Here is a 27,824-nt window from a genome sequence, read left to right on the forward strand (position 1 = left end):
CACAGGGCATGGCCTGTGAGGCTGGCTCCTCAGAGAGAGGCCGTGGGGTTCTTCCTTTTACGGGGCTCACTGGGTGTCTTCACTGCTGTGCTCGAGAACCGCCAGTTGTGGAGACGAATTGGACTGCCTGCCCCACACAGAGCCCACAAACTGTTTTCAGTTATGTTGCTGGAAAGCAGATCATAATATTCCGTGGCACAACCAGGAAGGAGTTGTACCCAAATGTTGCTTTCAGATCTAATTGCACCGTTAATTCAAAGCCTTTAGGTCGAACCTGAAGTGGAGGCCACCTGGTGAGCAGAGGGAGAAAGGAACATTTATAAAGTCACAAATGCCAGGGAGGAGCTCAGCTCCCAGCAACTGTATCCCTGGGGACCCTCACTGGTGACACTGGCATGGTGCCGGCTTCTGACATAGTGTCCATGGCTCTGTGAGCTAACCAGGTGTTGCTGTGTGGCCTTCCCCGCTGGCCAGAGGATGGAGCAGCTCTATCTCTATCCCTGGGGCTCAGCAGCAGCCCAGCAGGCGGTAGACTCCAATAAATGTTTGTTGGCCCAATAAATGAGGAGAACTCTTGATACTTTTGCATCTCCAACCCAGGGTTCTGAACTTAGAAAATGTTCAATTTTAGTATATGTGCTGCTGAAGCGAGCACGGAACTTAGAAAATGTTCAATTTAGGTTTACTGTAGCCCAATAAAATGTTTGTCGTAGGCCTCTCAAAACCCAGTTGGTTGTCAGTATCTTTTTAAAGAGCTTACTTCGTGATGCAAATGGTGCCACCTCTCCTGAGGTAAACATGATCAAGGACACCAGGACACCTACCAGAAGGTGCCAGTTGCTTTCAGATGCTGGATGGTAGGTCAGAAAAGCAAGCCCAGGTGCCTCTAATAGTGGGGCTTATTCCACTTGCTTGTTGGAAATCCAGCCCCAGAGTTGTTTTGCTTTTCAAGAGTTTTTCTGGGGTTCGCTGTGTACTGGGGCCGCCGGTGGCTTCTGTGTTGGAGGGACATGTGGCCTTAGTGTAAACATCTACCTGAGTGATCTTCAAAGAGCACTCTGTGGGCTTCCAGACCCCAGCTCCATCTGCACTGCCCTTGGGAACCCATCTTCATAGCCTGTGACATACTCTGTTGACTACTTTAATATTGGCACATCTTTATGTGCCAATATGGGAAGGAGAATTTGATGGAGGAAGGATGGAAAAAGGAGTCCAGAGCCAAGCCTGATGAGCCTTCAGGATGAGTGTGCTGGGTGTGTGTGCCTATATATATGTCTGTGTATATGTGTGTCTGATTGTATATCTATATGTGTGTGTGTATATGTACACATGTGTATATATACGTGTATGTGTGTATGTGAGCATCTGTATATATATGTTTATATGTGTGTCTATGTATATGTATGTGTGTATATATGTATATGTGTGTATGCATATATGTGTGTGTATGTGTGTCTGTATATATGTATATCTATGTATTTATAGTCACCTGCATACCTGTATGTGTGTCTATATGCGGGTCTGTATATGCATGTGTATGTGTGAAGTTAAATGATTTCAATCCTGGAGTTCTGAAAGTATCTTAAATGATGGGAGGGTTATTGGACTTAGTGGCAGAGCTTCCAGAGGAGGCCACCGTAAAGGGAATGACACGAATTTAAACATGTGTATCTGGTAAATGAACTCAGTATGTCCTGACACAAGATACACGTCCACGAGAGTAGGACAAGGGCCTCACTGCACAGCCACTCCTTGCTGTCCACATGGACCCTCCTGGACACTTGGCTGTCCTAGGCCGCCTCTTGCTTCCTGTCAGTCATCCAGGCACTCCTGCCGGCTGCCCTTATCATGGGAATAAGGAAAGCATGCTCAGGAGAGAAATCCACTCTAATAACACCCCATTCGTTCCAAGGCCATGCAAAATCAATTGAAATTTATCTGTCTGATGGATGAGAAGTTCTGGAGGAGCTCTGAAGGCTCTAGGCCTTGGCATCAAATAAACTGGCTCCCATTCCAGCTCTGCAGCTCCCCTCTGTGTGATCTTGGGCTGGGCATTTAGACTCTTTCAGCTCCAGATTGGCCCTCTCCTCAGTGGGGCAAAGATGGCATCTTTTCCATAGATGCGATGAGTCAGTAAAACATTTTCTGCGGTAAACATTCAAGAAGTGTTAGCATAGTACTAACCCTTTGGAGGACTGGATTTTTCTCTTTTCTTTATTTGATGACTCAATCATGTTAATGAAGACAGAAAAGCCCGAACTAAATTAGGCAAATTCAAGAGAAATTTAGCTCTGGGCTAAATGATTTTGTGAATGGAGTTTTCTGGTGTTTGAATTTCAGGCCTTGACAGGGGACAGGCAGGCAAAGGGGGTTGGGATTGGTCATCCTTTCTCAGACTGGCACTACTACCTAGGACTTGGGAGCCTTTGGCCTGGTCGCTTATTGCTGAAAGTCACACTTTTATATCGGTCAGGTTCTCTGGTGGCCAGTGACAGAAAAGCCCAACTCAGTCTTAAAGGAGGTGCCCTGCCTGGCTCATGTAACTGAATGGTACAGGGGCTGATGTGGCTTGTGTGGGCTCTCCAGAGGCTTTGGTCTCGTCTCTGCCCCTGCTCATTCTTTCTTTCCCCATCCACTTTCTCCTGTGTCTGCTCTCATGGTGCTGGCTCCGTGCTGGGCCTCCTCTAGGTCACAAGAAGTCTGCAGCAGCCCCAGTCCCTACAACCTCGTTCATTCATATCCCCTGGGGAAGAACACATCCCTCCTTGTGGTTGCCTCGGGAGAAGCCCTTGAAAGTAGCTCCAAATGGGCCTCAGGGGCTTGGCTTGAATCCCATGGCTGCCCTGAACTAGTCCTGCACAAGCAGAGCGCCCGGTGACCCAACTAAATTCTGTGCCCTACCTCTGTGTTGTGCTGAGCCCACCAGAAGCCCAGGGATGGAGGGCAAGAGGGAGTAAGTCCCCAGAAGGAATTGGGGAATAGCTACAGGAAGGATGAACAGGTGCTAGATGGGGAAAAATTAGAACTCGTGTATCACAGGCCGTAAGTGCATGACAGCCATGCACACATTAATCCTCATGACAGCCCCACTTTACAGATGAGGAATCTAAGGCACAGAATCAGCTGTGAAATTACTTCCAATCACATGGCTAGAAAGTGCCAGAGCTGACATCTGACCTCCAGCAGGCTGCTCTCCTGCTGACCACCTTGCTGTACCATCTTTCCAGATGAAGTGCTGCCCACCGTGGTGTCTCCAGAGGCTGGCTCCAGAAGGAGCTCCCGGGTTGTGTGGCCATAGGCTCCTCGAATGCAGGCTCCCTATATAAATGTTTTTCCCTCACAGCGCGGTAGATGGATGGTATCCTTTCCCTGAGCTGTTACCAGGAATGAATATTGCTTTCTCCATTGAGAGAGGCCATGCCTCCCAGGGAGTAGGCCTCTGACCTCCCCGCTCCTTCCCTCCGTTCCTTCTGTCCCCTGGCCTCCTCAGGTAAACCACTGAGATAAGTCAGAGCTCCCCACCCTGGGCCTCCCACCCACTCTTTATCTTTTTCTCTCGCTACCAAAAGGCCTGTAATTAGAAAACATTAGCAGGCTCCAAACAGCTTTCATACCTGAAACATCCTCTGTAATTGCACTCAGCAGTGCTCTTCCCTGGCTATTAATGTCACTTTTATGAAGCAATGAGGAACAAAACACCCTGAGGCACTTAAAACATTTTTTTATATAATATGCGTCTTTTAGGAATGGAAGTTTAAAATCACCTGCCTGACAGAGACAGTGATAGACAAAGGCACGGGAGCCGGGGAGGTGGGGCCCCAGGGAGAGGAAGACAGTCTACAGAGGTGCTGAGGTGCCCCTGCCACTCTGGGAAGGGTGCTGGGGCTTGGTGGGCTGAGGCCCAGTGGGACCCCAGGAGAGGAGAGGTGGGCCAACTGAGAGGCAAGGGCACCGTTCCGGCTGGCTTCGTCATTTGTCATTGCTCTCTCATGGGGCTTTTATATGAGATCTTCTCTGTGGGCGTGTGTGTGGGCCTTTAACAGAGAGGCCAATAGAATGTCACAGATGGCCAGTGTCATTGAGAAGAGTAGTTATTATATTGGTGGTATGACCATGTGTGTGTGGGCGGGGGGGATAAGGTAGGAGTGGAAGAGGGAGACAAATTAAGGGAGAGATGCTTCCCTAGCTCGCTTGCTGTATTAAAGAACTTTGGGAGTTGTGGTGGGTCACCAGAACCTTACTGTCTGGCAGATTGATCATCTTGCTCTTGGAAAGGGCTCAGAGCCACGATCAGCAGCAGAGCAGGAGAGGTTTCTGTCTGCAGACTCCGTGTGAGAACCCCAGAGGTCACCCAGTGCTCCTTCCCCCTTGTGGAGGAGCCTTCATATGCCCAGGTCGATAGGTGTCTCTGCTCTCCTCCGAAAAATTCCCGAGAAAGGCAGTCGCCCCACTGCATCCCAAGTTCCAACCCTAAAAGCCTCCTGCCGCTGGTACGTGAGCCTGAGGACCAAGGGCCTGATGATGGAGCTTCTCAAGTTGAAGGCAGGCGTGGCTCTCAGGGCAGCGGAAGGAAACAGGTCTCCTGACACAGGCACCAGGGCACAGCCGAGGTGGGTCAGCAGAGCCTGAACTCACAGCTCCGGCACACTACCTGCCTTGGTGAAGGAAAGAGAGGGGGAAGGGGGACAACTGGGTGGCTCAGTGATTGAGCATCTACCTTCGGCTCAGGGCGTGATCGCAGGGCCAGGGATTGAGTCCCACATCGGGCTCCCCACAGGGGGAGCTTCTCCCTCTGCCTGTGTTTCTGCCTCTCTCTCTGTGCCTCTCATGAATAAATAGCTAAAACCTTAAAAGAGAAAGAAAAAGAAAGAAAGAAAGGAAGGAAGGAAGGAAGGAAGGAAGGAAGGAAGGAAGGAAGGAAGGAAGGAAGGAAGGAAGAAAGAAAGAAAGAAAGAAAGAAAGAAGAAAGAAAGAAAGAAAGAAAGAAAGAAAGAAAGAAAGAAAGAAAGAAAGAAAGAAAGAAAGAAATGGGGCAAGAGGAAGCTTTAGAAGGAAGGTGAGGCAGTTGTGAGGCCTCACAAAGACGGGTAGGTGGAAAACGGAAGAAGGGAGGGCAGAAGCGGCAGACACAGGTGGGCACCCTGAGTCTGGCTCTGGAGGCACGAGCCTGGTCTCTGTGGGAACAGAGCCGCCTTCCAATGATGCCTTTGGCTTTACCTCCCCTTACGGCCAAAGGTTCTAGAATCATCTGGCCCAAATCGCACTGTATGGCAGTCTCCCCTTACCCACAGTTTTACTTCCAAGGTTTAGTTACTCATGGTGAGCTGCAGTCCAGAAGCAGAAGAGCCTCCTTCTGATGTATTGTCAGGAGGCCAGTCGTAGCCTAACGCGGTGTCACAATACCTACATCATTCCCCTCACTCCCTCTCATCCAGCGACATTTTATCATCTCGCAGCATCACAAGAAGGGTGAGTGCCATACAGTCAGATATTTTGAGACAGAGACGCCACATTCATATGACTTTTGTTGCAGTAGATGGTTATAATAGTTCTATTTTTTTTTGTTCTTGTTGTGAATCTTACTGTACCTGATTTATAAATTAAACTTTATCCTAACTATGTACACCCAGGGAAAACATATATAGGGTTCGGGACTATTTGCAGTTTCAGGCCTCATCTGGAGGTGTTGGAACAGGAACCCCACGGATAAAGGGGGGTTGCTGTACTTCTGGTGGTATAAAGGAGCAAGCCCAGCATCTGGAATCTAATGTCCTGGGTTTATTTCCATTTTCCTTTCCATTCTTTAACTCCTCTGAGCCCGTTTCCTGCCCTATCACATGGGTAATGTAAGATCTTGTTTGTACGGTGGTTGGCAGGATTAGATATTTACTTTTTTTTGTAAACTCTGAAGCTCAGTCAGTACCACTTGCCCTGACTAGTGACTCTGGCTTGAGGGACTTGACTAGCAAGGGGTGAGGGTGTGAACTGGTTGAGGGGGCCCTAGAGAAACAAGATCAGCATTCCAGTGTTTCCTTTGAGAAACTGCTCCAACGTGAATACCATCAGAGGGCCCACCTTGTTATTAATAACGATGTTATTGTTAACGATAGTGATAACCACCGCTACTACTAGTCTTCCTTAATTAAGCACCAGCTGTGTACCAGGCACTGAAAATTACTTGTCTGACCTCAGCGAACTCTCTCCAGGCCTGTGCAAGCCAGGTGCTATTCCTCCCACTCTACAGAGCAGACACGGAGAATCGGGGCGATTATCTAGAGTCACAGGACTGCTTGGGGGTGTTGCTGAGACTGACCCCAGGCCGGTCTGGACACAAAGTTCACTCTTGTACCTCTGCCCCCAAAGACTTATGAAGAAGGGATCTCAGAGTCATTTTGTCATTGAGAAACTGGGGAAGAGGGGCGAGGAGGGGCAAAGGTTTCCCTGTTTTCTACGAAGAGAAAGAGAAGGTTTGAGAGCCCTGTGCTAATGAGCAGTGCACATTTTAAGCACGACATGAATTGTTTTGTAAAGCAAGTTGTATGGGGAGAGGAGGAACAGATACTTGGTGATGTGTGCAGTTGGGGGCAGGGAGCACCAGGTCCGGGAGGACCTATAGGGTTCCAGAGGAGGACACAGGTAGTCCCTGGGGATGGCTGGCTCCAGGCAGTGATGCAGGAGCCTGGGGGTCAGCTTCCCCTCCTAGACCTCAGTGAATGTTCAGGCAATAGGACTCCTAGGAAGTGAGATGTATGAAGGGATGGGCCCCCATGAGTTGCTTTGTCCCATCCAGTGGCCTCATTGGCACTTCTGTAGAGCCAGCCCCTGCTCCATTTGAGGTGTTGCTGTGCCGATAGTATAGAGGGGGCGTCTAGTCATGGCACATCCTCTTCTCCATGGACCCTGTCCCATTCACCACTCTGGTGGCAGCATGTCCAGTGCACTGCCCAGTGTTACAAAGGACAGCCAACAGGGAAAATGTTGGAGTTGAGGTTTGAACTTATCTTGCCGATGGAGAGCTCTGCCTTCAAACTAAGATGGTTAGTGGCGATGGTCTGCATTTACGTTTATACCTGAACAGCTCATTCTGCAGCAACAAGCCAGGGGCGAGCCAGGTGGGCAGTGCCCCAGGTGGCGGGGACTTGCATGTGGCTGGTCACTTACTCATGGGGACTGAGCACAGGATACAGAAGCAGGAGAGGCCAGGCTGAGCTTGTGGTATTTGGAGTAATCCAGGTACAAGTCACAGGTGATGGTGGTCCTGGTGTGTGCTGTGCTGGCCTGAGCATATCACCACAATGGGACCATTCTGGAAGCCGAGTTTTAAAAGAAATATTGGAAAATCTGGAGCATGCCTAGTGCTAGGGTCACTAGGGTGACCAGTGATCATGTTATTCAAAGAATCTTTGTGGACCTGGGAACCTCAACGCAAAGACAATCTGTAGCAAAGTCCGGGAGGCAAAGGAATGAGATCAAAGCCCTCCCCAGGCTTCCCAGACCACACCCTAGCAGCTGCAGTCCCAGGAAAAAAATGCCTTGAAGTGGGTCACACACTGCGGCCACACTCTCACAATCAGAGGAGAGAGAAGACAGGGTGGAGGGCAGTGTGTCCTCTTCCCAGGCTAGATGTGATTTTCTTGAACCCTGAGAATGAGGATTTTTCCCCAACCTTGAGATGGCAGGAAGCCATGAAATTTAGGGAGACCAGCCTCTTCCATCCCCCACAGCTTGCTCTCGTCTCCAGGACGGCTCCAGCTGGCCACAGCCAGCCTGGCCCTGGTGCAGCCAGAACTCTCTGCTCTCATGCATTGAGGAGACCACGTCCCTAGTGGCTGGCCCAGTGTGGTGGCCCAGCTTCAGGCCAGCCTCAGGCCAGTCTCTGCTATGCGCTTCCTGAGCAGAGATCCCTCCGAGCTGCAGGGAAACGTCCTCAGTTTCTCCCATTGGTAGCTCTGCTCCTCCCTCATCAGTGGAACCCCGATCTGGGTAGAGCAGGATTAGGCAGCTGGGGCCTGGGGCCCTGCAGCTCCCGCCCCTGCCTTGTTCGACAAGGCCTTGTTGGACAGCAGTGAGGACCACATTCAATCGACAGCTTAAGATAATCACATGTGTGAGGCACTGGGATAATGACAGCTGAATACCCTGCCACGGTTGCCATAGTGACCAGCCAAGCACTGGTTCCCTCCTTTTTTTTTTTTTCTTTCTTGTTTTCTGGGCCTCCTTGTTATCGGGCTGGCTGGTGGGGTGGGGGCTGAGTTTGGGAAATGGGAAAGAGGGGGGAAGGGGGAGGGGAGACCCAAGGGGGCAGCCCATTATACTCTCTTTAAATACCCCAGCTGGAGGTGTTTTAAATCCCAACAGAGACAGAGAGAAACAGTGTCTTAATCCCTAGCTCCCTGTGAATTATTTAAAGGGATCTTGTCAGAAGGATGAATTTGTCACTGTTGCAGTGTCAACAGCAGCAGCAGCTGTCATAATGGCTGAGGACCCCACTCCAGGCAGGGCCTGGTACAAAATGCTGCTGCCTGGTGGAAGTTACAGTGGCCCCGGGGGCTGTGGACAAGGAGCCCCCTCCGGAGGCACAAGCCTGCAGTGTTTCTCCTGGCGTGCTGGCAGAGACCGGGGTGTGAAATGTGCCAGGATGCAAAGAGATGCATGCCATCTGGACCTCGGGCCCAGCCAGCCTCGCTCTCTGTTAGTGGCTCCCAGAGCCGTGGGATCTCTGAGCAGTGAGAGGTGCTCACCCTGGCTGGAAGTGGGCAGAGCGGATCAGTGCTCGTAAGACGACTGGGGGGGGGGGGGGGTCATACCCAAGAGAGGGCACACGGGCCCCACCTAGGCCCCAGCCAGCACCTGCAACCCCAACCGCACACAGGCACGTACCCACACATGCACACGCATGTGCAGGAACCAAAGAGGATACGCAGGTGCAAACAGCCGGACAGACAGGGAAGAGTCCTAGATCATACACACCATGGAAGGGGAGCCAAGACTTTTAAGGAAAAATAACAGGCCTGTGCTCAGGGAGGGGCCAAGCATATGTCTGGGGGTGGGGGGGGCTGATATCATAATAGCTGACTTGCAAGGGGTCCCTAACTCAGATTTAAGTACTTGACGTGAATTGTCATGTTTAATCCTCACGACCATCTCACAGGGTAGGTGCTGTTAGTGTCCCTGTGACAGAGGAGCAGCCGAGGCTGAGAGAGGTTTAAAGACTTGCCCATGGTCACACAGCTGCATCTGGCTGACTCCCGAGTCTGTGAATTGAACTCTTATGCTGAACCGGGGGTCACCATGACTTCTGGAGTCCTGTGTGAGGCATGGTGACAGCAGTGCTTCTTAATCCCAACCCTTTTGGAGTAAGCACAAAAATCTCTTTCCCAGCGATCCGGATGTGTTTCTGCTTGGGGCCATTTCTCCTGCTTCCACCTCAAAGGCGATATTTCTTGCATTTTTCCATCCAGTCTTTTTTAAAAGGATTTTGTAGAAACTTTTAGAGACTGCACTGGGAAACAATGAGTATGTTTTCCATATTCTAATCATTTCCGTACCTAACTGTGTCCCGTACTCCCCTCCCAGTGCTCCTCTGCATGGCAGAGAGTAAGTGAATAGTTGATGGAATGCGCTGCTCTGTACCACTGCAGTAGCAAAGCCCTTTCCAGCAGCCCCCGCCTCAAGGTAGCCAGTCCAGTTCTTGGGCAGGCACACCACATGGAGCCATGGTAATGAGTGGGGGCCGTTCCTTCCTCCCGGCCTAGCACATCTGGGAGGTAAATTAAGGCTATTGGGAGGTGGGCTAGTGCTTGCAGCCCTCAGGAGGGCCATTGAGTACATCTCCGCCTTGGTTGGTTGGTGTACTAAATGGTAGATCCCTCAGGGCTTGTAAGAATTTATGCCCCATGGACCACATTTTACATTTTAATTAGTCCTCTAGCTTATCTAATATCTCAGCTTTTTCAGACTTAGCCTACTGTCTACACAGTGGCCACGTGCTTGGGGTCCAGGCCGATTGGATGGCAGTACCAGCCCAGCCCGAGCAATCTGCTACCCCAAAGAATCAGGGGCCTCCTGTGGGCTCTGTGAAGTTGTGTGCTGTCGGGCCTCAGTGGGCTTCCTGTTCAGAGAGGCAGCCGTCTCTAACTGGGGTCTGAAAGTGGGTCTTTGGGTTTCCTCTGATTGGGCGGTGCCGGGAAGGTTCCATATGGTTCCGTTGGGTGTGTTGGCAGTGACGGTTTGCAAAATAACAGGTTCCCTCAAACAGCAGTCTGTGCCCAAATATGGACTGAAGGAAACCTAAGCCTGTGCACGGAGTCCAATGTCATCTCCTCGCGGTTTGAACTGGTAGCTGACAGGGCTCCAGGGATTGCCTAGTTGAGAGAAGGGAATCCATGCTGAAACCTGCCCAGAGGAAGCCTGGAGATTTCAGGAGGGGCAGGGAAGGGGGCCACTGGCCCTCTCTCCGGGCCTCTGAGGAAGTGGATTTCGTCCCTTTAGTCCTACTGTTCTGCTGACCAGACACGGGATTATTTATCCAAGGTGGAGGAGACGATTTCCACATCCTGATGTGTCAGCCAGAGATGGATCCTGTGGTTAACCTAACAATGGTGATGCTGCTGATGATGATAGTGGAAATGATAATTGGTACCTCCTGAATGGAAGTTGCGTGCAGGCACACGGTGCAAGATAAGTTACTTACACGATCTTTCGGTTCTCCCGGCACCCACCAAGGTAAACAGTCTTTTGCAGGTGAGGAAACTAATGCTCAGAAAGTCGTCCATGGTTATAGCCAGAGCTATAACTGGCAGAGGTGGGGCCCGCCTGGCCTCTGGCAACCTCTCCTGCCTCACATCCTCCCTTTTCCCCTTGCCCTGTGAGATTTGACAGCCACCCTGGCTTCCGGGCTTTCTTGGCAATGGACTAGGCACATTCCTGCTCCAGAGCATTCATTCTTGTTCTCTGAGCCTGGAACACCCCTCTGTCTGGTGCTCTCTAGGCTGGTGGCTCTTGGTGTCATTTAGATCCCTGCTTAAAAGGGGACCTTCCCTGATGACCCCACTGCCAGCTGTCATTCCGTCCCCTTATCTGTTCCTCAAGTGTATTTAACAGTCTGACTTGATATTATTCGTTTGCTGGTTCATCCTTTGGCTCACTCTATTAGAATACGAAGTCCATGAGGGCAGGGACTTTGTCTCTTGCTCACTGTTGGGTCACCAACACCCAGAGAACACTGCTTGGGGGTGTAATAGATGCTTGATTCTTTATTTTAAAAAGTGAGTTAAATGCGCTGGGCTTCATACAAATCAGAATAGCTGGGATCTTGTTAGGCTAATAGAGGCCAAAAAGCCGGTTTCAATTATATCTTCCTCCTAAATAGCAGTGTCCAGAGGAAGTGTCCTTCCCGGTCAGGCCCCAGGGAAATGGCTTATTCAGGGCAATTCTTAGGATGCAGCATCATGGTAGCCTTTGGGCTTTTGGGAGGGGCAGGGTCTACAGGGGGATGTTGCAGCAGTCCAGGGAGCAGGTAATTATCACAAATCTTTCCAAAACTCCATACTTGGAACTATCAGCTTGCTTCTCTTCACTTTATTTTATAGTAGCTCTTCATTTTTGAGCAAGAAATATTATTTCTTAGCTTGTTCATCCATCTGACTCATCAGATTTGGCTCCAAGTGCTTTTGTCTGTTTCTGAACTCCAAATCCACTCTTGGAGGATAAAGAATGTGTTTGAGTTTCTGAAGGTTGTTCTAGAAGTCAGTGTAGATGGGCAGGTAGATAGAATCCATGGCAGTGGTTTTGAAGGGGAACAGCATGTTTTAGACACACACACATCCAGACTGCAGATAGTGAATATACACCCAATATGCACTGTTCAAATGTCAACAGACACTGCTGGTCACTACTGAGCAACAGACCTGCAAGATCTGACTTCCAACAAGCAAGTTTAACAAATCTAGATCTTTGGAGGAACCTAGAGGTGTCTTTCTCATACATCAAAGTCATGGTCTCAAAGCCTGAACAAGTACTTTCTAATGGTTGTCATTGTTTTCTTTACTATGCTTATCTCAAGGACAGGTGGTCCATTTGCATCAATAATAGTGCTCTTTCAAAGGCTGTTAATATTCTGCTGGTTGTGCAAAGCTGCTCCATTTCTTCTCCCAGCCATAAGTTAGCCTGGTGTCACCAGCAGTAAGTCCTCAGGAAAGGACCGGGGGCTAAGGAGGCAGAGAAGTTAAGGAACAGACCAGGGCCTTACTCATTCCCTCAATCTTCCAGTATTTTTTTTTTAAGATTTATTTATTTATTTATTCATGAGAGGCAGAGAGAGAGAGAGAGAGAGAGAGAGAGAGGCAGAGACACAGGCAGAGGGAGAAGCAGGCTCCATGCTGAGAGCCTGACACGGGACTCCATCCTGGGACTCCAGGATCACGCCCTGGGCTGAAGGCAGGCGCCAAACTGCTGAGCCACCCAGGGATCCCTCGGTCTTCCAGTATTTATTGAGGGCTAGGCGCTGGGATTATGGAGAGGTTCCCAGCACAGTGCAGCTCACTAGGGACAAGCCCGTGGGGAGGATGGATTTGTGTTTTAGAAAACTCACTGGACAGGGGCGTTAAAGAGAAAGCCTGGCAGAGTGACCAGGAAGGGGAGGGATGTCAGTGGGGAAAGGGGCAGACCGCATGGATGAGCTATGGAGGAGAAGAGAGATGTGGGTTTGGCACCTCAGCTCCGCGATGGGCGACAGAAATGGGTGGGGGGGAGTCCAGAGTGCTTCCTGGATCCCTGGCACAGAGACTGGCTGGTGGAGGTGCCATCCGTGCACAGGAGGACTGCAGAGAGCGTGGGGGAGCGCCAAGTCTTCATCAGGAGGCGTCCAGCAGGCAGCTAGGGAAAGAGTCTAGGGGCACTGGGGAGAGGTGGAAGTTGGTGATAGATCTTCAGGAGGTTGCAAACTTATGTGTGGACATCTTCTAGGGTAAAAAGTGAGAGGAGAAGGGATTCCTGAGAAACCAGTGGATCTCACTGGTCCCAGATATTACTGAATAAAAATGCAGCAGTGTAGTAGCAGTGCTGCAAAGCTAAATGCATAGAATTACTGTGCTTGTCGAAATCAACTAATAAATTAGTCAAAACATAATTCCCTGTCCTCAAGGAGCTCACAGCCTGGTAGCGGAATCCAAAGTCCTACACGAAGCAATTAACAAATCGTTCAAAACGATGTATTATGAAATGCTAAATTGTGTGGAATAAGCTCAATCATGCTTTTAAGCATTCGGGAAAACAGTAGCTGAATATAAGTTAGGAAGGCGTCGTGGAGAACAGAATACCTGAGCCCCCTCACAGGAGGGAGCTACACGGAGAGCTTGGCTCTCGCACTCCTCAGCTGCCCGACTTCAGACCAACTATTGAATGTCTCTGGGCCTCAGTGTGCCCATGTGTCAATGAAAGGTTTCCATCAACATGATCTACAGTGGATTCCAGCCAGGTTGGTTATCCTCTGGTTCTGTGTCTTGGAGGAATGGGATGAGGGTAGAAGAAAGGAGTTAAGGGCCAGTCAGAACAGCAACAACATCAGGAGGCAGGGATGGCCACTGTCTCCATGTGCAGATGTGAGAGGATGTATCCCTGGTTTGAATCCTTGCCATCTCTTGCCTGGTCTGTTGTCATTACTTTCTGACAAACAGCAAATCAGGGCATAAGTCCAGGCATTAAGTAATGCCAGCCCTAGCACATGGTCATGGGAATGCAAGAGAGAAGCCAAATAAAAGGAACATTGTTCTGGAAGAAATGGCAAATTATGGTGACAAAGTGGGTGTGTTGCACATGGAGGATGCTTTTGGCCTGACACCTGCCTGGCTCCAGGCTGCAAAATCAAGTGGTCCTTGAGTGGGCTCCTGGACCCAAGATTCTGATCCCATCTTTGGACCACCCTAATGATTCTACTCAGGCTCCCAGAATCAATGATAGGGATTCCACTTCCTTGGTCACCTGTCCCCTCTCTAGATGCCATCTTTGCCTCAATTCAGGCATCACTTATTCATTCACAAATGAACTTGGTCAAGCAAATGCTGATCACTTGGGATATAGGGATAAAGGCATGAGAAGGGCATCCCTGGCTCAGTGGACAGGACAAGCAAGGGCCTGAACTTGCAATGGGCATGCCTTTTGTGGGTAATAGAGACCAAGCCAACATTGTTGGGGTGTCGAGGAGTAGGCTGGATCAGATAACAAAGAATGTTTTATTTTTTAATTTTAATTTATTTTTTAAAGATTTAATTTATTTATTCATGAGAGACACAAGGAGAGAGAGAGGCAGAGACACAGGCAGAGAAAGTAGCAGGCTCCATGCAGGGAGCCCGACGTGGGACTTGATCCTGGGTCTCCAGGATCACGCTGGGCTGAAAGCGGTGCTAAACTGCTGAGTGACCCGGGCTGCCCAAAGAATTTTTTAAAAAGATTTATTTATTCTTTTTAGAGTGGGATAGAAAGCATGAGCAGGGGGAGAGGCAGGAGGAGAGGGAGAGAGAGAATCTCCAGCAGACTCCCCACTGAGCACAGAACCCCACTGAGGGTTTGATCTCATATGCTGAGTTCATGACCTGAGCTGAAACGAAGAGTCAGACAACCGAATGAGCCACTCAGGTACCCCAAAGACATTTTTTAAAAGCTAGATTGAGGTATTAGTTACATGTCATAAATTTATTCACTTGAATTGTATAGTTCAATAATTTTTAGTAAGTTTACAGAATTCTATAGTTATCACCATACATTATGCCATTTTAGAACATTTCTATCACCTCCAAAAAAGATTCTTCTGCCCATTTAAAATTACTCCCCATTCCCATCTCCAATGTCAGGGAAATACTAAGCCTTTTCTATCTACAGATTTGCCTTTTCTGGACAGTCCATGTATGAGGCATCATGCAATATATGGTCTCTTAAGTCAAGTTTCTTTCAGTTAGCATAATGTTTTAGAGGTTTGTCCATGTCACATGTACCAGCAATTCATTCTTTTTTATTTCAGAATGGTATTCCATTGTCTGGCCACATCACATTTTATTTATGTGTTTACTAGTTGATGGACATTAACATGTGTCTTAGGTTCTGTATTGGAGTGCGGATGAGAGCTCCAAGAAGGGAGGACTCAAGTCAGATTGTAATGCAGGATTATGAATTTTAGTCCACAAATAAAGATGCATAAGAAAGGTCCTGGACCTTATTTTTTTTTTTCAGTCAAATTATTTCAGACTCTGAGTACTCCCTATCCCACAGATTGGTGAGAATTTCTGCCGCAATTAAGGTTTTTTTCGACCATGCTTGTGCAAAACTCCCAGAGGTTCCACTCAGAGCAAATTGGAGAAGGCTTCTATCTTGTCCATAAGCCCATGTTCCTCTGAGGTCCAGCCACCTCCAGGTGTTGTGAGCAGATATAAAACTCTGGAGGTGGTGGTGGCTGCAGGTCACAACTGTTCATACCTATCTTTATATATATAAAAGAATATCTGAGGCTTGATCCTACAAGCGAATGGCTGAGTCAAAGGGTATATGCAGTTATAGTTTTGGTAAATAAAACCAAAATTTTTATAGAGGCTGTATCAATTTGCCCTTCATCTAGCTACATATCAGAGCGCATATTTTCCACATCTTCTCCAACACAGTGTGCTATCAAACTTCTGTCCCCCCCCAACAAATGTGTCACAATGTGGTTAATTATCACTTTGATGATATTAAATGATGTTCAGTATCTTTTCATAAGTTTATGAGTTGTATCTATCTCTTTTGTAGTGAGCAGTTTGTTAGTATCCTTTGCTTGTTTTTGTATTTCATTAATGATATATAGATTATCTTTATATATTAGGGGAAATTAACACTTTATCCATGATAAATTACAAATAGTTTCTTCCCAGCATGTTTCCATTTTTTTTTCTCCTTTTGATTTTATTTCTGGCCAGTTTTGCTATGCCCTTAACAAAAATCGTGTAGAGTTGAATAGATCAGTCGGTTCATTTGTGGCTTCTTAGTTTCATGTTGTAATTACTATACATAAATTGTCCATGATTTCTTTTAGTATGTTTGTGGTTTCATTTTTAATGTTTAAAGCTCTGATTCACTAAGAATTTCTCCTGGAAGTAAGGAATGAGGCATGGATGCAAAGTTGTTTTTTCCCAGATGGTTACTCGGTTATTGCGATGATTTCTTAAAATGATGTACCTTTCCCCTATTGATCTGAGCTGTGGCCAACATTTTAAATGTTGAAAAAAATTTCTGATATGACTTCTAAAATATTTCATCAGTCGTACTGTCACCAGTAGGCTTGCGAGTGCCCTTTGCTCCAGATCCTTACCAAGACTTTGTATTTTGTCTAATTTTTTGCCAAGCCGATAAGCAAATTATGGTGCTTTGTTGTCGTTTTAATGGGAAAAGACAATTATATAAAGGAACACAGGAGGCAGTATGTCAGATGTCTGGAAGGAGAGGCTGAGAAGCTGCCAGTGAACAGAGACCTTTAGGAAATGAGCTTTGGGACAGGCTGTGAGAGTGCGTTCCAGGGACTGGGGCCGGCACAGGCCTTGGCTGAAAGAATCTGGATATTACATGTCAGTGGGGTAGGATATCCAGTACTGGTAGGCTCCTCTTTTATGGGGAGCTGGGAGGCAGTGTGCCCAGGGACACAGTGTGGCTCAAAGTCTGGTTGGAGAGATAGAGCCAATGCGTGAAGAGTGTTAAGGGGATGCGTGGCCCGTGGTCTGGTCAAGTGTCTCTCTGGCCCCTGCCCAACACTTGGCTCATGAGAACCTAGGGATGCTATCCCAGGGTATCTTTTTAGTAGCCACAGGTCTAGTGCAACCTATAGCCATGTGTTGCCAGAACCACTCTACCCACCTCCAGTTGTCCCACCCATGCATTGAGGTGGCCTTCCAACCCAGTTTCTACATCAGAGAAATCTTCTGAAACCTCAGCTCTGATCACCTGTATTTTCCTCACTAAAACTCATCAGTGACTACCAGTTCCCCTCAGGATGAGATTCAGAGTTCTAGGCCAGACTCATCCTTTCCTCAGTCTTATTCCTGCACCTGCAGTTTTTAAGACTCTTCTGTCATAAGGGAGACATGACTCCACGGCACCAGGCCATATTTTACTCCCACAACCCCCCCCCAACCCCAACACACACACACTCTTTCTCTGTCCCTCTGGGCACCCTGCAGACACACATTCCTCCTGACTAACTTCTATCTGTCCCTTCTCTCTCAGTTTGGAGAGCCTTCGGTGACGCTCTTCTGTGTATCAGGTACATCCCCCCTTCCTGACACCCTGTAATTTCCCCTCACAGCAGTTAGCACGAGTGTCATTATTTTGTTATTTTAATAAGCATTTGTCTAATTTCTGTTTCTCTCACTAGATTATAAGCTTCATATTGTTGTATCCCCAGTGGCTAATAGAACGCCTGGCATAAAGTTGGCATTCAGTAAATATTTTTTCCATTGATGAATGAACGAGGTATAACTCTAAAGCAGTGAGGCTGATTCCAAATATCACAAACAAATAACAGCATTTATCTCTCCCTGCTAGGAATGCCAAGCCACCCTCATCTCCGTTTGCCAGAAGATTCTCTGTCTTCAAGGTTCCCAGCCCTAACTGCCACTTGCCTGGAAGGCGTTCATACCTCCTCTCGCCCACTCCGATCGCGTTTTCCAATCCCTGTCGTACCTACTGGCAGGGGAATGAAAGGGAGAAAGAAATGAATGCGAGGCATTGTCATGGCCTTTCCCCAAACATCAGGGAGTTATGATCTCTCCCTAAGCATCTCTCCTTTCTCTCAATTTCCCTCTCCCCTTTCCCTTTGAATAGACAGCTGTATTCCTCCTAATTTGCTTTGATCACTCCCTTAGGAGCTGTCATGGCATCATTTAAATCTGTGTAGGATTTTATAACTCGGGTCACCCAGTATGATTCCTCATTTTACAGATGAGAAAACTGAGGCCCAGAGAGGTTAATGTTTGAAACGATTGCTTCTGTTGGGTCTTATGATACCAATCAGTGTCATGTTCTAAGATAAATGTTCTCAATATCCCAGCTCTGTAAGAGTAGAAATGCCTCATTCTGTCTACTTAAGACCTGCTGGTGGTGCCAGTCTCGGTGCTAAGATGAACCCTGAAAGGTGGGCTTCCCGTCCTGCTCCCATGCAGTAAAGCTGCAGTGGTCTTGAGTGGGTCAGGGACTCTGGCTGGGACAGGTCCCTGTCCTAAATGGGGCTACAGGCTTCACCTGTGCATTGACAAAGGCGCCTTGAGTTTGTGTAGAGACCTCACACAGCCCAGCTGAAGTCTTCCTCCCTGTAGTATCCTGTTTAAACACTTGCAGAACAGCAGGAAAAAACAAACAAACAAACAAAACAAAACAAAACAAAAAAACAAAAAAACCTGTCCTTCCCTCAGAAGTCACTTAGGGTCAACTGGGAAAATGGTATCTCAGAATGGCCATGGAAGGGAGAGAGTTCTGAAAATCTGAACTAAAACAACTGTCAGCAAATTCTCCTCAGTATATTTGCTTCTGGTTCCAAAAACCCAGGCAAGCAGAACATAACTTTAACCAACACACTTAAATAGAACATAACTCAATCTTTAAGAAGGAGTAAAAGTTGTTTCCTTGGCATCTACAGAATCAATAAGAAATCAAGCAAACTCCAGGTGAGGTTTGGCAGTGTGGAAGGATCTGGAAGGAGCTTACCCAGGACTCCATACTGGGGAAGGGACCTCACCCAGAGGTGCTGGAAGGGGCTGGGGGGAAGGGCCTTGGATGGATTGCTAGTCTGCTGCTTGGGAGGTGGGGCCTGGGCTGCAGGAGTGACTGTGAGGTTACTCCACAGGCCTGGGCGGGCAGGACCAGCTCTCCCTGTGCCCATTTTTCCTCCATGCCATGCCTGGTCTTCAGATGCTTTGGCGCATGCTCGAAGGATAGCCTGGCTCTCCCCCTCTTACAGGGGGCTTAATTCTGTGTAAGAAGCAACTGTGTATATTTCCCCTACACACAAGATGGACTTCAACTTTCTAAATGAAGAATTCTAGTTTGTACGCTTCAGCTCCACACTGTGAACAATAAGCCATTAGCAGCACAGTAGTTAAAGAAATGAGTGGTACTATTTTCTACTTTTTTTTTTTTTTTTAGTGCCACTGCTAAATATTAAGATCAAGGATCTTAATTTATTTTTTCTTTTCACTATTTAAGAAGCTTAATTTCATCTGTCACTTACTTGTTTCTGGCAAGCAGAACACAATTTAAGGAACACATTGAAACTTCCTGGAACTACCCCCAGTTCTTGAGGTCAGCATCCGGAGAGCTCCCCAGTAGGGAGAGCTGCTTCCTCTTCCAGCCCAAGGAAGGAAGAATGACCTGGTGACTCTTCTTTGGCTCCTGCCAAAGAGTGGCTTGGTTAAGGAAGCTGTGACTTTATGAACCTCCTGCCCCTTTTTACCTGTTACTGAAATAAGTTAGTAGGTGCATTTCTTGGGCCATTCAAAACACTTCTTCCTCTCTCCTTTCTATCCTGTCTCCTCTTATGGCCATGTGACCATGGGCAAATTGCATATCTTTTCATCTGTAAATTGGGGTGACAGTATCTAGTTTTCAATGTTATAGGGACGATCAAGAGATGGCACTTAATAAATACAGTGTTTCTCTTCTCCTTCCCACCTACAGGGCTGCTAAAAATGAGTTTTCTTTTCCAATGTGAAGTGTGCTGTCTCTCCCCTGCTAAGAAGCTCTCCTTCCTCCCTGTGTGACACCCTCCAGCATCTTCTTCCATCCTGTCCCTACTTGCAGTTTGCAGTTTGCACACAATGAAGTTTGCTTTGTTCCTTAAGGTTCTCACGTAGCAGCCCCTACTCCTTTTTTTTTTTTTTTTTTTTTTTGCTAGCAAAGTAAACGTTATTATGGCCCTGAGGTTGGAGCTCCAGGTCCTGCAGAACACTTGAGAGTTGGGGCCAAGGCCTCTCGTGTTGGCCTCAGCAACTCCATCCCTTTCAGACTCAGGTGGAGAGAGGCTGGTTGGGGGAGACCTGGGGTCACAGCACATGCCGCGGAGGAAGGCCACCCTGCCTGCTAAGCTAGTCAGCTCTCCCTTGATCGGTCACTGCAGCCAGACCACTCCTGCCTCCTCATTTCTTGGATCCTGGCTTTTTAGGTTTGAGTGTGGGTTTGGCCTTTTTCATAGGACTCTTGTCTCCCACCAGTTTTCTGGTCTAGGTCTTTCAAAGGGATCAATGTTATTAAACAAAAGTTTATGAGAATCTATGCTTGTTGAGAAATTCTTAAAAGCCTCGTATTCATATGCTTTTCACAACTCCAAAGGTGCTTTACCACCATAAAAGAATTAGGTTCAGAACTGAAGCTTTCCAAGATGAGGAATGACCTGTAGTCAGACCCCTCATCCACAGAGTGGCTGTGGAGAGGAGAGACTGTGGCCCTTATGTATCAAGTCCCTGCTGGGCGGGAAGCTGCAGGTTGACCCTGTGGATGTAATGAGCCAGAGTCACAGCAGGAGCCGCTGTCTGTTAGGTGCAGAAGGGCTTCCTAGAGTGAAGTCTATTATATGTCAGGATGGCCAGCAGAGAAATCTTTGAAATCTGCTTATTAGGAGGTCTTTAAAAGCAGGTTAGAGAGGTGGCTGGGTGGCTTAGTTGGTTAAGTGTCTGCCTTTGGCTTGAGGTTGTGATCTCAAAATCCTGGGATCCAGTTCCATGTTGGGCTCCCTTCTTAGCGGGGAGTCGTCTTCTCCCTCTCCCTCTGCCTCTCCTCTCCCTGCTCATGCTCTCTTTCTCTCAAATAAATAAAGCCTTTACAAGGAAAAAAAAAAAAAAAACAAGTTAAGGTTAGGTGTGCTCATTCATTAAACCAGGCAGCTAGACTGGTGAGCTCGTAAGGCCCCCTCCAGCACCAGGCTTCTCTGCTGCCTCTCGTTGTCTTCTCACCCTCTCTTTTGTGTTTTTGCATGTGTTCATCCGTGGCCGGCTTGGGACAGTGGGAGGAAGTCAGTGGCTATGATGAAAACCTGAACACCATCCGCACCTACCAAGTGTGCAACGTCTTTGAGCCCAACCAGAACAACTGGCTACTCACCACCTTCATCCACCGGCGGGGGGCCCATCGCATCTACGCAGAGATGCGCTTCACTGTGAGGGATTGCAGCAGCCTCCCCAACGTCCCTGGCTCCTGTAAGGAGACCTTCAACCTGTACTACTATGAGACTGACTCAGTTATTGCCACCAAGAAGTCAGCCTTCTGGTCTGAGGCCCCCTACCTCAAAGTAGACACCATTGCTGCAGATGAGAGCTTCTCCCAGGTGGACTTCGGGGGAAGGTTGATGAAGGTCAACACAGAAGTCAGAAGCTTTGGGCCTCTCACCCGGAATGGTTTTTACCTCGCTTTCCAGGATTACGGAGCCTGTATGTCTCTCCTTTCTGTTCGTGTCTTCTTCAAGAAGTGTCCCAGCATTGTGCAAAATTTTGCCGTGTTTCCAGAGACCATGACTGGGGCCGAGAGTACATCTCTGGTGATTGCCCGGGGGACATGTATCCCCAACGCAGAGGAAGTAGACGTGCCCATCAAACTCTACTGCAACGGGGATGGAGAGTGGATGGTGCCCATTGGGCGCTGCACCTGCAAGCCTGGCTATGAGCCTGAGAACAGTGTGGCCTGCAAGGGTAAGTCCTGGGGCCTCTTAAGGCCTCTGCTTCCTGCCCACCTGGGGTGGGGCCCAATCTGCCAATTTTCCCCACTTCCAGCCCTGGGTCATAAAGGAACAGAAGAGCCTAATGGCTTGTTCTAAAGCTCTGAGGAACCTACATTCCCAGTGCTAGGCATGATGAGTTTTCAACTGTGTCCAACCAGAATGTTGGTATTCATGGTGGGAGAAGAGATAGGGAGAACTCCAAATGGTAGATAATAACTTAATAACCACTTACTTATATTTAGTTTTGGGCCACGGACCTTCATATTCCCTCACACATGCACATGTGTGCTCTCTCCCTCTTCCCCTGCCCTCCCCTACCACAGACACACACACCCCTGCATCATGTTAGGACCCATGTTCTGAGGCATGGAGAATGTGGGTTGCCATAGACAGTTCACTCAAGGGTAGTTAAGAAGTGGCTGAATTTGGAAAATATTTTAAGTCATTTCAGTTCGGTTCCCTGACTACCCAACTTGGCCCCGCACCTGTGTAGCTCATTACCTCAAAGTCCTACGCTCAGCTGTCTTACCCCAGGGACTCAATGCCAGGTCCTGGGGCAGGGATGGGGGCTAGCTTTCATGTGTCCTGGAAGAAGGTGAGCTGTTAGAGATGGGGGGAAGTGGTACCAACTATTGTGTTACTTTTGCTTGAACGATACAGAATGGTGCGGCCTTTGTAGTTTGGGAGTGTCAAGGAACTGTGTGCTCATACTGGCTCTGCTCAGTCCAGGAGAGCACATGTCTAAAACCTGGTAATGAATGAGCTGAACTGGCTTGAAATTCTTCTCTGAGGGTAACTAAGAGGGTCTCGAGAGCCTATACAGCTCATTTCTCCAGTAAGTTCATGGGAGCTTGAACACGTGTAGCAGACATTAAGAGCTGGGGAAGAGAACACTGTTCTCTTACTACATTTTGCCCATGACAGTCAAAGTTTCAGATTCACATAAACCTCAGAAATGACCACCATGCCCCTAACTCATCGTTTAGGTTGCTTTGGACCACTGGGGGACAAGTTGAGGCTGTATTTGCTCCTTCTGCTCTGCTGTGGGCTCCCTGTCAGCTCTCCTCCCCATTGTCACCCACCTCCCCACCTGAGCACCAGACTGCCCTTGCCTGTCTCCCGCCCCCACTCACTCAGCTCCCCAGATGCCTGCAGCCACACACCAGGCACAGGATTGCCAATGCCCTTCAGCTCAGCAGTCCTTTGGACTCAGCTAATTGCTTGGGCTGGGGCACTCCTGCAGCCTCTCTGAGGACTGCTGAGAGCAGAGAGCCCGGCCTTTGTATCTTTATTGGATTTCTTGGTGATGGGACCTGTGATGGATGGTGTGGAAACAGAGGGGAGAGAGTGCCAGAGTGAGTGATGAATCAAGGCAGACAGTTTTAAAACCAGCCTTGCCTGGCCCCACCGCACTCCTCTCTGTCCCCTTGGTTGGGGGTGGGCAGGAGGCGCCCTCTTGGGCACTTGTCAGGTCTGAGTGGGGACCCAGGAACTAGGCTGACTTCTTAAAAAAGGTGCAGGTACAGCAGCTTCCAGGCAGGCTTGCAATAGCACCGGTGATTTCTGCAGCTTCGGAGGGCTGCCATGCTGCACTTGCTGGCTGGGGCCCTCTTGTTTTTCTCATTATTTCCCGAGCAGAATGGCAGGAACCAGAGCAAGCATTGACTGGTTCTGATTTAATTGCAACTCTGGGAACAAGCTCTCATTTCTTTGGGCTAATTGGAACTTTTCTCTTTTGGTTTGAGGGGGGGGGTTCTGCTGTCCTTGCTGCTTGTCAGTCACCCCCTCTGGTTGTTGTGGGAGGGCCTATAGAGACAAATGTGTCAATTCAAGTGGTTTCTTTCCACTTTCCCTACCCAGCTCCAACCCCCTTCTGACTCTTGGTGGACATTCCTAATCTAGAGTTATTATGAGCCTGGCGCTTGATTTCACACATTGCTTATTGCCAGTGCATCGGAGGCTGGAGGAAATGTGGAGGCCAGGCACAGTCACTTTGCCATTTAAGAGGCACAGGCAGCCATACTTTGGTGGCATTTCGGAGAGTGGGGAGTGGCAAGCTCTGGTGACAAAATGGATCTTGCAGCCCAGCAGCCTGGCTGAGCTTAGTGCCCCTAGAAGGGCAGAGAAGCACCTTTGTTTTTCTGTCTCAAGAACTTTAAGACGCATCCTCCAAATCTTAGCTGTTGGCTCTGCTGGCAGTCGGGCTTTGATGGCTGAGCCAGAGCTCCCTTCCCAGCCTGCCCCAGGGAGGTGAAGAAGTCTTGGCCATTGATGGTGATCTTGGGAGGACCCTGCACCCTTTGAATGGAGATGGGCAGTACCTGTGGAAGATTTTGTGATTGGTGTCCGTGGAGTGTCTCCGAGCGAGGGTACCACACCCATTTTGGCTACTCATGCTGTGCTGTTCGGTGGGCACCGTATAGCCCTACACAGCAGTTCTGGGGTGGCCTGCCTCATAGAGCCAGTTTTCATAAGGCCAGAAGTGTGGAGAATGGGGGATGCCAGTGAACTGTGGGTGAGCCTCCATCAGCTGTCTTGGTAGGACTGGAGAAGGAAGGCAAGCTAATCTTCCCTAGCACAGCTCTGAGGATTAATGCCCTGGAGCCTGGCTGGGCAAAGCCTGGGTAGCTCTGGGCTTCACACAGTTATACTGATCTGATAAATGTTCTTTTCTGGATATTTGAATCTGAGCCTTTGCTTGTATCAAATCAATAGAATATCCATTATATTATACTTTGGCAAGACAGATTTTTGACATGGATAGGAACGTTATTCTGACTTTCACTTTGCATCTGCTAAACCCTCTCCGGTCAAAGTCATGGTGACCAGTCGCTCGGTTTTGCAGAGACACCTGGAGACCAATTAGGCATCCCAGCCAGTGAAGAGTGGTCCTGGCCTAGAGCTGCTCCTGTTCTGACGAGGGTGGTGACGAGAAGGGGGCAAGCAGAGAAAGCTGTGTGTGTCTGTGTGTGGGGGGGAGGTAGATCTTAAGCATTAGATTGTGCTGCAAGTGACAGTTTCATTTTCTAGAGGGCTCTGTGACCCAAGGCCTCTTCCAAACTCATCCTTGCTGCTCACACAGGTTGGACCAGTCAGGGAGAATCATGGTAGCCTGCTAACCCCACCAGTGACTCTGACCCCATCTATGAAATTGTTAATTACTAGGAAAATGGCCCATCTGCCCCGACTTCAAGCCTTATGCTCATCGTGTAGTGGATTAATGAGCAATCATGGCTTTGCCTTGACCCACCCCATACCTCCCCTACTCAAGTTGATGGCTAAATCGATTTTCTGTGTGGGTTCCTGCAGTCTGTCCATCCTTGGGGCCGGGGACACTGAGAGCTGGTGCTCAGCAAGCTCATTCTGTGCTGTGGATCCTGAAATACTGTTCCAGCTGAAGTCAGCATTGGGGAGGTTGGCTGAGCTGAGACTGACAATTGTTAGAGGGAACCTGGCACGGGCAGGCCTCTTAGGTATCTATCAGAAGCCTCCGGGCTACAGTATCCCATTTAGGTGCCCAGGGATGGGTCTCAGGTGCTGGGACAGACGCGGGCAGCCAGATCCTAGCTGGAGCAATGCACCCATGGGGATTGATTCTGTCTCTGCCCCTGAGAGCTCCTTGAGGGCTTGGCTTTCCCTCCCAGGCATAGTCCCTGGAGCTTCCAGCAGGAGCTGCCTCATTAGCCTGCCTCTCCAGCCACTCAGAACTCAGGGAATGACAGTGCTGTACATGGCCTTCGCTGTCATTCTTCCTTATTCCTGCTCCTGTGGAAGGTTAGGCCAGCCTGGGCTTACCACTGTAGAGGGCACACACTGACCCATGGGGCCCAGGCCTTCATTGTTGGTGCTGTTACTCGCGGGGCGTGCAGGGAGATGAAAGGGTGGAGGGGGTGCCTCCAGGTGGAAGAGGCCTAACCTAGGGACAGGAGCTGGTTTTAGTGCTGGCTCTGCTGTGAGCTTCTGGTGGTTCATAGGTAAGTCCTTCACCACGATAGCCCTGTCTTCTCTGCCTGCTTCTCACGGTGGGTGAAAATCAAGTGAGTAATGGATGTGAGAATGCTCTGGAAGCCATGTGTGATGCCGTGTCACTGCCCTTAAGCCTTAAAACACACCGTGTGACTCTGGCTTCTAAGGGAATAAGATTCTGAAGTGAAGGTGACATGTGGTACCCCCCCACTCAGAGGCACAGGTCAGCAGGAGACCTGGATATTCATCCCTCACCTGCCCGCACCTGTGCAGTCTCAGCTCCATGACTGCCCAGCAGCAGCCAGTGGTCAACACATATAGGTGACCCACTGTCAGGGGGTCAGTTAACACAAATTTGAAGGGTGTGGCTCATTCAGCTGCCCTGAGGCAGGGGGTATAGGCAGGTGGGCTTTGTGAGCACGTCTGGGAAGACTCCCCAAGCCTGAGAGAGATGATGGTTACCTAAAGCAGTGATTCTTGACCCCAAGGAGCAAGAGAACCCACAGGAAATGTTTGATAAAATGATGTCCCCAGGTGGCCCCTTCTGAGATGTACTGGGTAAGTCAAGTGGGGCCCAGGCCAAGAACCCCCGATATAAGCTCTAGACCAGAACCATTGGTGTTGTTGGAATATAGAAGAAGGGGCTTAGGGGAGGTCACTGGAGCCTTCTTGGGCTTGTGGGGTTTGTAGAAAGAGTGCACCTAAGGGGGACATAGAAGGTGTCTGCAAAGAGGGACTACAGGAGTGGGCTGGAGAGGGGAGCAGACTGAGCAGGAGGCCAGCAGGCCAGCAGGAAGGACAGGCTCAGAACATCACTGCATCTGGAGGAGAGGCTGAAAGGCCATAGAGGGCCCTGACACCCTGAGCTGCTGGAAAACTGCAGAGGAGAGAGGGCAGAGAGCTGAGGGAGGCCTACCTGGGGTTACAGAAAGGAACAGAGGAACAGCCTTCCCCGTGGCTGTGTCACTCAGGACCATCCAGAGAGCAAACATTAGGGGTGCCACTGCTGTCTTCAAGGGCTCGGTCGAACCCACAGGATTCCTATGCCCTGCTCAGGGCCTGCCATTTCGGACTAGGGCTAAAGATCCCTGTCCCAGAACTAGGAATCCACATGGCTTTTCCCAGGGGACTCTCAGGTCAGCTAAGACCTTTCCAACTCCTGGATGTTGGCAGGACCTTGACAACTTCTAGAGAAGACAGAGCAGTTCTTGGTTCATCCGTGTCCTCCCCCACCCCCTCCACCCCCGTGTGTGTCAAAGCTCTGATGTAGGGCCTGAAACCTCCCCAGCACTGTCTCATGCAGCCCTCCCTGCACTCCTCAGGCCAGCCACTTCCCTGCCAGCACCCCAGAGGCCTCCTCACCTTCCCCGCTGTTCCTGCAACTCCCCTCTATCCAAATAGGGACTTTTTTCCTTAGTAATTTTCCACCTACATGTAAATTCCTTCATGCCTGGAAACCCAAGGGACATTTTGAACCTTTCAACAGTTTCGGCGCCTTTGTCAACTTGAGCAGCAGAGATGAGCCAATTTATAAGCCTGGGGGAGTTGAGACGAAAAATCTGCAGGATTTGAAGGTGGAGAAAAATGTGTCTAATTTAACTTCCCTTGGAAAAAAGTTGCTGGGGCCTGTTTCTATCTCCCCCGGGGTTGCTGATCCTGGCTTTGGGTCACCACTTCATCCTCAACCTGGGTGCTGAAAGAGGGTGTGTGTGTGTTTGTGTGTGTACACACGTGTGTGCATGCACCGAGCTGGCAGCTGCTTCCAGGGCACTGGGGCACCCCGTCTACTCACTCCAGCCCATCAGCTGTTGGCTGAGAGTGAGAGGAAGCCTCCTCTCAAGCCCCAGGGAGATCAGCTCCGCTCAGGGCTCGGGGAGGCCAGGGTCATTAACACCACAGCCTTGTAAGATGAGCTTCATAATAGGATTTCCCAACAGGCTACTTCATTTAGAAGTCTCTCGGGCTTCCTCTACTCCCTACGGTGGCCCTGCCCAGCGCCCTTCAGAGAGGAATCCAGTGTAATTGGCTGGATGTAATGGGCTGTGACACCGGCATGAGCAACAGCAAACAGAGCTGGAAGGATGCCCCACTGCCTCACCGACTCCGGCACATGGGACACGAGCACTCGGTCCTGGAC

At 49.2% G+C, this 27,824-nt stretch overlaps 1 protein-coding gene across 3 annotated transcripts in view; it reads left to right on the top strand.

Moving 5' to 3' along the window:
• Positions 1–27,824, top strand: part of EPHB1 (EPH receptor B1) — a 474,027-nt gene that overhangs the window by 186,001 nt on the left and 260,202 nt on the right. For all 3 annotated transcript variants that reach the window (XM_035704776.2, XM_035704777.2, XM_025448798.3), the window contains one exon: positions 21,011–21,692. In XM_035704776.2, the coding sequence (XP_035560669.1) occupies positions 21,011–21,692 (682 nt within the window). The remainder of the gene's footprint in view (positions 1–21,010; positions 21,693–27,824) is intronic.

Source organism: Canis lupus, chromosome 23 (genome assembly GCF_003254725.2).
Source record: "Canis lupus dingo isolate Sandy chromosome 23, ASM325472v2, whole genome shotgun sequence".
Classification (NCBI taxonomy): domain Eukaryota; kingdom Metazoa; phylum Chordata; class Mammalia; order Carnivora; family Canidae; genus Canis; species Canis lupus.